The sequence below is a fragment of the Ambystoma mexicanum genome, chromosome 13 (assembly GCF_040938575.1).
Source record: "Ambystoma mexicanum isolate Mex_15411 chromosome 13, UKY_AmexF1_1, whole genome shotgun sequence".
Classification (NCBI taxonomy): domain Eukaryota; kingdom Metazoa; phylum Chordata; class Amphibia; order Caudata; family Ambystomatidae; genus Ambystoma; species Ambystoma mexicanum.
The window spans coordinates 429748292-429760130 of NC_090938.1; the positions used below are offsets into that span (position 1 = coordinate 429748292).

The window sequence follows — 11839 nt, forward strand, 5'->3', positions numbered from 1 at the left end:
AAGGTCTGCTCGATGACCACACGGGCACGGGTATGGGAATGATTGTAGTCCTCCTCGTGCCTGTTCTGCGGATTTCGGACAGGGGTGAGGAGCCACAGCTTCAAGGGATAGCCACTATCACCTGCATGAGAGGAAATTAAAGGCATATGTAAGTCGATTCATGATGGATAGCTGTATTTGTCACACATGCCTGTAGAGAATTGATGGTCACATGCACATGTCCCTGGTTGTATGCACACATTTCTCATGCCCTCAATGTATTCTGTGCCATGGACTCATGGTGTAGGTTGCATCTTCAAGTTGATACACGGTGTACACTGTCTTGATGTTGCTCATGCATTGTGGAAGCATACCGCTGTGTTTGTGTTAAATATGTGATGTGTAGTGTTCTGTATGATTTACTGACTGGCAGTGTTGGCAGTACTCACTGCATTATTTGCCATTCAGCGCTGATTATTCCCATGGTGGCATGCTGCACTCCTGTGGTGGTGGCGGCCCTCTCACAGGCAGTGGATTCCCTTGGTGGTTTTGTTCAGTGCACTCCCATGGATGCTTGTCCTGTGTTGTGATTTGCTGCAGACAGCTACATAGTGAATATTCACAGCATGTTTCTGGATTGTGATACGGAGGGTGAGGTACGAGGATGGGTGGTGCAAGTGTTGTGGGATGTGGGGTGGTTTTAAGTTTGGCATGGTGTGATAGGTGTCCAGCTTACTTCATTGCTATGTGATTTGGTTGTCATGTTCACTTTGGGATGCTTTGGGCACAGTTTTTTGTGATGTGCACATTGTGCTGTCACATCAACAATGACACCATGGTGGTGTGTGAATCTATCTCCCCATTTGAAGGCCATGTGCCTGTCATGCAATTTACCAAGCAGCCAGGCATGTCCTCCTGCATGTCTCTCCATGTAGCATGGTAGCGTGGAGTTCCGCAGGACCATTGAGTCATGAGTTGATCCGGGATATCGGGCACAACAATGTGTGATGATCTTGCTGGCGTCACATACCATCTGCACATTGATGGAGTGGTATTGCTTGCGGTTGCGGTACACCACCTCCATGGCATGCGGGACCACCAACTCCACGTGGGTGCCGTTGAGGGCGCCTAAAGCGTTGAGGGCGCCTATACAATTTGGCATGCCTGCCAGTGCATGGAAGCCAACTTTTGTATCAAAAATCTCCTGGGGTGTCCGTGGTAGGGATAGGTAGTCCCTTGTGTGCTTCAGGAGGGCATCCAGGACTTGGTTCAGCATGCAAGAAAATAAGGGTTGTGATGTGCCATGCATGTGCCCCACTGTGTGCTGGTAGGTGCCTGTGGCAAGAAAGTGGAGCACCAACACTACCTTCAGTAGAGGGGGGATGGCGGTGCGTATTTCAATGAGGCTGACAATGTCGTTGTGTATCATGTCCACGATGGTGGTGATGGTGTCCCGGTCCAGACGGTACAGGGTGTGGATCTGCTCAGGGGTTAGGTTGAATGGACTGGCTCTGATGCGAGGGATTGGGGGCTGCCTGTGTGGTACCACTGGCTGCACTGGTGGGGCATGCTGGGCCTGTCTCACCCTCCTTCTCCTCCTGCATCTCTCTGTGGTGCCTGCTGTTGTTGGTGTTGCTGGTGTAGCAATGCACGCATGTCCTCCAGCCCCAGTATTGCTACTACTAGTGGAATCATTTTGGTGTGTTAAGGTGTGTGGTGTGTGGGTGTGCTCCTTTTGTGCTGGCCCAGACTCCATTGCCTCCACCTGTGCTGATTGTGTGCACATGTGGCAGTTGGGAACACTGCACATAGCAATTTACGGGTGCTTTGCGATGCCGGTATTGCTGGCATGCCAGTATCCACTATTAGCGCCTTCATGATGCTGGTATTTGCATGTCCACCTGCCTTGTGATGTCCTCCTGTTAGCGGCATCCCAGTATTGCCGGCCTGAAGGACTGCATGCCCGCGCCCTTGCCGCTATTAGCGGCACCGTTATTAGCAGTGCCTCTAATACCGGGTTCTTAGGTTGGAATAGCCCGGAGCGGTATGCGATGCCGGTAATCCTTTACCGGCATCGTTTTTCCATTACCTCCTACCTCGTAATGACCCACTTTGATTTTATTACACTCTGTGACTTCTCTTAGGGTTACAATAAACCAGCATGGCCAATGTACAACAACTATTTCTTCTAACCGAGATCTGAGCAGGGCTGTGTCATTGCTCCCTTACTGTTTTTTCTGTACATTTAACATGTTGGTGGAGCTTTATACAAGGCAACAGTCCCACCATACTCCCTAAAGGGCAGCACTTTAAGTGCTTGGAGGTTGAACTTAATCAACGTTTATCAATGAAGAGCTAAAATGAGATTATAACAGAGAATTCAAGGGCTATAAACAAAAATGTGTTCCATCCATTCCTTATGGCATAGAAAACTATGTAGTAATTAATGACATTTGGCTTTCTCGTAATGAAGGAAATGTCAGGCAAGCTGTCTTATCAATATGAAAAAACACTCCAATTAAATAAATGAAAAGATTGTCTCATCTAAATGAATTTTTAAAAGTTAACAAACAATTCATGAAGATGATTGGGCTCGACAGTCTTGAAGACTTGGGTAAATACAACATATTAGTAAAAACAAAACTTACAGGATGATTGGAAAAACAATTCTATTATCCTAGCAGGTGGGCCAAACCTGGAGGCCCAATGATTACCAAGGGGACCCAGACAGAAAGGTCCCAACACTGGCTGTGGCCGAGATGAGTGAAGCCACAGAGGAGCCGACAACATTGACCCAAAGCTCTCCATCTACCCGTGGAGGACATCCACAGAGAACAAGGTACGGGATGGCTCCAGGAGACGTGGGAAAGGAAGGCCATCCATATCCCAAGATGGGCCCACAGAACCATATCCAAATGAGGGGGCGAGAAAGAGTATACCCAAGGTGTGATGAGAGAAGTGTGATGAATCCATGGAATTCATCCTCTCTCCCCAAGGGGGAGCCACCCCTTTGAGACTAGGGAGGTGAGCCTGCTGCGCCTAACACCCCCCCTCTAAGGGACAGGGAATGCATGCTCCCACTGACGGTGACCCCCTCCCCTTAGAGGACAGGCCTTCCCTTAGCAGGAATACGTATCACCCTTCCTGGTATCAGGAACCCAATCCAATGTCTTCATTGTTTTTTGGGGAACTATGCCAAATCACTGTTTTACCTGGTCTGGTTTCTTACCCTGGACTGTTGCCATCACAAACACAAGTGCTCCATTTTCTTTTAGAGATGCACATATGGGCCCTGTGTGACCAAATCCAGGGAGAGCCAGAGAGCGAGCTGGAGTGCAGCACACAAGCCTGTGGATCCAAGACGCAGATGAGGGCTTGTGCCCTTTCGAGGTGGAGTCAGGAGGCAGTCCCACGCAGATACCATGGAATGCAGAGGAGCAAGGAAGCCTGCAGAGTGCTGTGCCCATCAACCAGGCAGCGAGCTAGAGAAGCATCGCCCAGCCGCACTGAGAAGAGACATGACCACCCGAAACGTGGTCGACCGGCACCTGCGGGAACTGATGGAAAACACTGAGCCCCATTCACTGAGGTGTCAGACCCGCAAAAAGCCAGAAACATGAAGCCGCCTCCACAAAGGAACATCACTGCAACGAGCCAGGGACACGGTACAGGAGGAGGGAGGACCGGCCCAGAGATTCCCCATTCCTCAAGCCGGGTTGAGAAAACAAAGGACCCAAGAGAGGCTCACACATCACATAGCATGGAATGGGTGGGAAATGTATGTATCCCACGCAAGGGTGAGAAGGCAGAAGGCCCTAAAAAAGGATGAGACAAGAGGTTGCCAGAGACTGCCAGAGAACTCTGAATTTACATGCCGGCGTGAGCGACTCAAAATCATGAGAGGAGCTGAGAGCTTGAAGATCCCAAAAAAGGCTAAAAGAATAAACAGCCCAAGTGGGACTGAGAGACTGGATACCCCACAAGGGGGTGGGGGGGTCAAACCTGAAACCCCAGGCAGGGGCAGGAACCTGGGACATTACAGTGTGGTTCAGAAACCAGCCAACTTGGAAGGAGCCCAGAAGCATTTTAGTTTGTACTTCGTGTTACTTTGTATTGGTAGTGTTAGGATCAGGCCAGTTAGGTTTTTAGACAGGGGATATCTTTACGTCTGCATAACATCCTGCAATGCACCCTTTTGAACTCTTTTAATTCTTTAAACTCAGGACCACAATAGTAGGATTAGTCAAGGGTTTTTGAACCAAAACATGGTGCAAACCAAAACAGTACAAAACACAATGCCTCATCACGACTTCGGCGGTAACCCTTAAATCCGGTGGTAGCGCGATTACCGCCGGATTTAAGGGTCCACCGAATCAGGGCTTCGGTGGATTTTGCCCCAGCTCTGAGCTGGGGGGAAATCCACCGAAAATTTGCGCTATTACAGCCGGCGGGAAATCCGCCGGCGGTATTAGCGCGAAGATTCCCCATTGAGCCCAATGGGGAATGGGGCATTCCCGAATGGGCTCAGTGGGGAATGGGGACTTACATTACCGCCAAACTCGTTATCCGGCGCTATTAGCGCCGGGGAGTTCGGCGGTAGGGCTAATACCGCCAGCGCTAATAGCGTTACCGTTACCGCCCAAGTCGTGATGAGGCCCAATGAGTTTTGTCTGTCTCATGATTCTGACTGTTATCAGAAAAGAGACCCTAACACTGGGAACCAGGTGTCCGATCCCATGTGAGGCGATAAGGACAATACCCCAGGGCGAGGAAAGAGAAAACAAAACTCAGAGCAGGGTACGAGAAACCAAACAGCAAAAGAGGTTCACAGCAATCCAATCCCAAGAGGGGATTAAAGAAGTCAAAGGCCATGCTGGCCTGAGAATCCTGACAACCCCTGAGAAGGATAACCCACACTGGAGAGAATTGAATAAGACTCTTAACTGGGGATCTCAGGAAAATACTTGGCACTGAGTAGTGGCTGGGACAACAACCCAGGCTGGTTCGTCAACCAGAGACTGATACAAACTTTCTTTTTTTTATGTTTAAAGATTTTATTGGTAAACATTAGGTATACAAGGCAAATGGTACAAACATTTTACATTAACAATTATGGCACCAAAAAAGAGGAGATTTTAAAGAAATTATAGATAATTAATGCACATGTAAGCCAAGTATCCTCATATCAACTTGCAAAATGCAAATTTAAGAGCTTTTAAGATAAGATGGAGAGGGACATTACAAATTTAAAACAAGACAAAACAGGACTGGACATGTACAGAAGGAAGGGTAGAGGAGGAATAGGGGATGTGGGTACAAGTATGGCAGGCAATGTCTATAGGATAATAGGTTACAGTTTTCTAAAGTGGGTCAGCAACGGATAGAAAATCAATAAAAATTGCCATTTCAGTTGATACTTGTTACGTAAGTCAGGGAACTGAGCATTGCAACACTCTAATCTATGAATATTACAAAAAGAGTTCCACCAAAACATATAATGTATATGACTTAGGTTTTTCCAGTTGGTAGTGATGATTTGGATCGCAACGATAAGGCATAAATCAAATGAACAATATGCATGTTTGTTACTAGAATAATTAGGCAATAAGGAACTTCCCAGAATCCAGAATAAGAAAATAAAAACAGAAATCCTGATGGAGATTAAAAATACATTTGATGGTATTCCATAGAGATTTCCAAAATGGCTTGACAAATTGAGAATCTATAAACATATGTTTGAAAGAACCTTGGGTATGTAAGGAGCTCCAACAATTATCATTTGGTGATAAGCCACATTTGAAAAGGGAGACAGGGGTAATGAAGGCTCTATGATGAGAAAAGAAAAGTGGTTGAATATAATTTTAGAAATGCACTGCCATTGAGGGGACCAGTAAAATGGACTATTTATCAGTGAACACTCTTGTCTCCAATAATTATGAAGACAGTCAACATTAGGAGCAGATGAGGTAAGCAGAATATTTCTATAATACATAGAGGCTGTAGTGTCTGAGTTCAAAATATACAATCATCTCTGCACATTGGGATAGTTGGAGCTATACATCAGTAATTCAAAATGTTCTACTATTGTGGCAATGATAGCGAGAAATTGTTTCAGGGAAGAGGCAGGCATGTGTAACTTGGTAATATATTGAAAAAAAAGATGATTCCAAAATTTGATGCCTTTAGGGAGCCATGGCTTCCACAAAATAGATTTACTATTAATTCTGATCAGGGGATTAAGCCAAATGAAAGGAGAGTTAAGTGCAGACTCTTTAGCTGTATATGGGAAAGCGTATAGCCTAAGAAATAAGACAGATTGGCGAATGCATGCATACTTAGTACATTTATTCTTTTCTTTAATATAATAAAGGTCAGAGAGGCATATTGGAGATGCCGTAGCTCTTTCCAGGCATACCCATCTAAGTATGCAGAATTAATCATCTTGAGTAAACCACCACTGCGATTGTTTGAGAACAAAGGCCATATGATATTTTCTGAAATCGGGGAAACCAACACCACCGTGGGGCGGGGATTTTTATGTTTATTAAGCGAAATTCTGTGTTTCTTTTTCCCCATAAGAATTTAGTAAGACAGCAATCAATTGGTTTAAATAAGGAAGGAGAGAGAGGAATTGGTAACATATATAGAAGATAAAGTATAATGGGTGGAATCGTCATTTTAATAGATTCCAAACGACCCCACCAGGACAGATAGAGAGTGGAGAATGAGGACATTAATTCTTTAACCCTGGCTAATAGGACATCCCAGTTATGTTTATGAATACTATTGTTGGAAGCAGAAATATAAATGCCTACATACTTAAAGCATTGGGGGCACCACTTCACACCTAAATTGTGGGTGTGACAGGGTGTACAATGTATATTAAGGGGGAGAATTTCTGACTTGTCAGAATTAAGTTTGTAGCCTAAAGCATTCGAAAACTTAGAGATTATGTTTAGTAGGTATTGGGCACTATTCTGTGGGTTTATTAGGAATAAAAGCACATCATCAGTATAAGCTGCCATTTTGATGTGTAAGTGACAAGATGACACTCCTAGAATATTATTTTCTTGTCTTATAGCTTCTAAAAAGGGTTCTAACGCAATAATAAAAAGGATTGGAGGTAATGGGCAGCCCAGACATTCTCTTCTAGATCAGGGGAAGAAAGAAGACATTTGACCATTAACAAAGACTGTAGTTCTAGGATTAGAATATAGGAGTTTAATCATTGAAAGAAAGGGAGGACCAAAACCATGCCACTTAAGAGCTTCGAACATAAAATTACATTAAAGTATGTCAAAAGCGTTTTCTGCATCAGAGCAATTGCAGCATGGGCGACATTTGATTTGTGTAATATGTCAATTATATCTAGAAAAAGTCTAATATTGGAGGAGGATACTCTACCTTTTACATATCCGACTTGATCTTGCTTAAGAAGATTGGGTAAAAAGGGTAGGAGTCTTGGCTAGAATCTTGGCATAAATCGTGCAGTATGTATTAATAAGGGAAGTAGGACAAATGTATTTCAGAGGGAGTTATTGGTGCATTAAATGATATAAGATTATTCTGGGAGTAAGAGTTACGGGGAATATTGTGTAAGAAATCAATGACAGCAGGATTATTAGGAGGGGTTTCAGAGGTGTATAAATGAGAATACAATTTTTTGAATGCTTGAACAATTTCCTTATCTGAGAGTTTTCTAATCCCCAAGTGATCTTTGATAACAACAATTTTGGTCCTCTCTTTCTTAAGTTTGAGGTAGGTGGCTAATGATTTACTAGTTTTATTGGAGAATTGATATATATTTGCTTTATATTTGAGTAGGTTGGCAGTTGAATATTGCGTGATGATTTTGTTATATTGAAATCTTAGTTTCAGAATGTCCTTGAGATTAGAGGTAGAGTTAGTAAGAGCGAACTGGGTTTGCAAGGGTTTAAGTAATCTGAGAATAGATTCTGATTCAAGTTTAAGTTTTTTTCTTTTTATTTGACACAAAAGATATAATATGACCTCTAAGAACTGCTTTATTGCAGTCTCAATTATTGCTAATAGAAGTGTCTTGATTTTTATTTTCAGTAAAGAAATTGTTCTGTTGTGTAATGAACTGCGTAAATGAGTCATCTTTTAATAGGTTATTGTTAAATCTCCATCTATTGGAGTTACACAAATTCGTTGGAGAAGCAATTTGTATATGTACTGGAGCATGATCAGAAATCGTAATGGATTCTATTTTGGCATTAAGGAGGAGACTGACCATCGAACTAGGGATGAAAATGTAATTGTGTCGTGAAAAGGAATTATGCGGCGTGGAGTAAAAGGTAAATTCAGAATCTGTGGGGTGGAGGATTCGCCAAGCATCACAAAGGCCTACTTCAGATATAAAATGAATAAATTGTGCATGAGAAGTGGTGTTGGTGAATCGTACATTTGATTACCTGTCCAGAAAGGGATCCATGACCGGAGCACAATCTCAAAGGGGGGGTCTGGGAGTCTCTCTACCAGCACAAACACAGCCCAATGCCTGTTCTTGGGTGAATGGCCCATGGGAGGGACTCTACCAAGTCTTTAGCTCACTGTCCCTTTCACAGAGAAGAAATGTCCCTGCAAATCAGTCTTTGTCCTGCCATGGGGCAGTCCAGCACCGAAATGCTAGGCAATTCTCCTCTGAACAAGAGTACCAACAGCAACCCCATACACGTGTTTCAGCCTTGTTGGGCATCATCAGTGAGGTGAAGCTGTGCCTCTCTAAGAACAGTCTATATTGTTTCCCCATATATTTCTTTTTAACAGTACGCAGTGTTTCAAGGCTTCAACAAAAGGATTGAATAGACTGTATCAATATTTTCATATTCCAAAGTTTTTCCCAAAACCTTGAGAAAGCAAGGATATCAATACATTCCACAATATGTATTTCATTGGCATGAATGGTTATTGCACCTTTCCTTTGTAAAACTGTATTATCATTACAAGAAAGTCAAGCTTTTGTTTTGCTGAATTTTGTAATATGATTTGTTTCTCTTCCAGTCTTTCAACCACATAAAATAATGAGCGAGTGGGAAATGCTGCCAGTGCTGGAGTGTCCTTGTCTGTAGCACAACTCACCCAAGTGTGAGACCTTGAACCGGTCCTACACTGGCAAACTGCTAAGCAATATTTACAGCCAATCACTGAGCACATGTTTTTGAACAAGAAACGCTTGTCTTACACAGCAGAAAATCTGTCAGCAAGAGCGGCTGGGCCTTCAAGTCATCACGTTTGTGATGACGTTGCACAAATACACCAGTTCAAAACGCACTGAGGTGAGCAGCCCCCCCCCCTTTCAAAATGCTTTCCATTGAGTCACCTTCACGGCTTTCCTTGCAGCGCCCGCCCCTGCCCTGATTCCTCTGGATATTAGATTTCACTACATCACCGGCACCCCCCACCACGACGGAGATCCACCGGCTGTACTTGAGGACGAGTTTCTGGCATGGATGATGGATTTCTGTGACCTCCTCAACGCTGGGATTAAAAACCAGAAGGCCGAGCCTGAGCTCAGAAGCAACTGAATGAGAAAAGTTTACTTTGGCCCCATCTGAATCGGTCCGGAAGTCCCTGCATCTGAGTTGTGCACGGAATGACCATCACACAGGCTATGTATGCATCCAGCTAGGACTTCTGTGAAGGCGCGTGAATCCCTGGAAAACAATTCCCTAAAATGGCAGGACATTTCTAAGGACTATTTTGAAAAAGAAAAGCTTGGGTGTAAAATGAACTGTTTAAATGACTCATCTTGCAATTCCTCTGCAATTGTTAAAAGGAGCCCTGGAGTACAATGCAGTGCACACGTCCACAGAATGTGATAAATAAGACGAAGTGCAAATCTGTGACACGCCAGAGTGAAGAAAGCAACAGCGTTCTACAATTATTTCTTAAAACAATTCAAAGTAGATCATAGTGAACTGAGCTTGTTGTGCTTTAATTCCATGGTAAGGTTCGAGGGAACTAGATTTCACAGGTATTCTCTGTCAAATGACCAGCTCATCTTGACCTGATTCTGACCTTGCTTAATGCTCTTGGACATGATAGACATGCAATGATAATACCCAACCCCAAGAAAATCGCAAACGTGTTAGAAGAATGTTAGGATATAATGGAACTGGTGTCAAAGAATTTATACTCCTAGGATTTTCAGACAAACCAGATGAACAAGTTATCATCTTTATATTATTTCTGTTAATGTACTTGACAACCGTGATCGGAAATCTTACAATCATCATGTTGGCCATGACCGTTCATCAGCTTCAAACCCCTATGTATTTTTTCCTCATGATATTGTCCTTCGTGGATATGTGTTTTTCATCTGTCACTGTGCCCAGAATGCTGATGAACATTGTCTCAGTCAGGAAAACGGTTACCATTGCTGGCTGCTTTGCACAGTTGTTCTTTATAATTCTTTTTGGCGGGATCGAGTGTTTGTTGCTAGGAGTAATGGCGTACGATCGATATGTGGCAATCTGTGACCCGCTGCATTACTCCATGCGCATGAGCAGGAAGCTCTGCCTCCAGATGGTGGGAGGCTCATGCTTAAGTGCCTGTGCGCATTCCACGCTGCACGTGGCCATGGCGTCCTTGCTGTCCTTCTGTGGGTCCAATCAAATTCACCATTTTTTCTGTGACATGACCCCACTCTTAAAACTGTCCTGCTCAGATATTTCACTGAATGAGCTGATTATTTATTTTGAGGCCCCGCTGCCAGTCATGACCCCTTTCATAATTATCGTTGTCTCCTACATCCTTATTGCCACGACAATCTGGAAAATCCCATCGACCACTGGACGTCACCGCGCCTTCTCCACGTGCTCCTCACACCTTATTGTTGTCACATTGTTTTATGGGGCAATAATTTGCACATATTTTCGCCCCTCCTCGACTCATTCTCTGGACAGTGACAGAGTGGTGACTACAATATACACAGTCATTGCACCAATGTTAAATCCTTTCATTTATAGCTTAAGGAACAATGAGATGAAAGAGGCTTTCAAGAAAGTGATTCTTAGGAAACATCTAAGGACAACTTTGAACTCATAGCTCGACTCATCAACCAGAGGTGTTTAAAATGAAAAAACAATGTGTTTGCTGGCAATGTATTGGGCTTACTTTTATAAGGCTTACAGTTTTCTCATACCTATATGTTGCCTTAGTGGGAATAACGGACACTACACATGCTTGGATTGGATAATCTTGTGTATATCTTCATTACCTCCTTTCCTTGTATTACTAACTTCTCCCTTTTTGTTCCTTTCCCTTCCTCCCTCTTTCCCACGTGATCCTCCACACGCACACTGGTTCCACCCTAAAGGGCCAGTGTAGCACATACAATACCACCTCCTCACGTATGTCCTTGGGGGTGTCTCATATTTTGGCTATCAGTCGGTGAGGTCTCTTGATCATCCTCTGAGGTCTTCCTGTATCCATTCGCAAAGATGTATTGTCCAGACTCGTCTTACCTTGCTCTTTTGGCTTCTTGGAACTCTCAACTCCCTCTAATGACTGTCTGTGATATCCTGTGTCTTCATCATCTTGTGTACTCTCCTATGTCTTCTTCAAACCATCTTAGTTAGTGTTTGAAGTATGAGGCATTTCTTGATATCTCCTGACACTCATTCTGGGCCATCACAATCGATCCCTTGACCTCCACTACTTATAATAATGTCACTGCTTACTTAGAATCTGTCTTCTCTTTATCCTTTGTCTCACCAACACTTCCTCCCCTAAATTAACTTCCTTAGGTCTGGCTCACTTTCTCTAGTCCATCCATTCCTTAATTTGCTGTTTAACCTGGGCATACCTTTACTGAACTTAATCACCCATACCCCTG

At 43.7% G+C, this 11839-nt stretch overlaps 1 protein-coding gene across 1 annotated transcript; it reads left to right on the plus strand.

Annotated features, from left to right (window-relative positions):
- Positions 1 to 10098: 10098 nt before the first annotated feature.
- LOC138520417 (olfactory receptor 1L8-like) lies at positions 10099 to 11049 on the plus strand. Its single transcript, XM_069632817.1, has one exon. It carries the CDS (start codon positions 10099 to 10101, stop codon positions 11047 to 11049), a length of 951 nt encoding a protein of 316 aa, XP_069488918.1.
- The last annotated feature ends 790 nt before the right edge of the window (positions 11050 to 11839 follow it).

What these genes read in the sequence shown, in the direction of transcription:
- LOC138520417 (XM_069632817.1), top strand. Translation starts at nt 10,099, where the DNA reads ATGTTAGGATATAATGGAACTGGTGTCAAAGAATTTATACTCCTAGGA.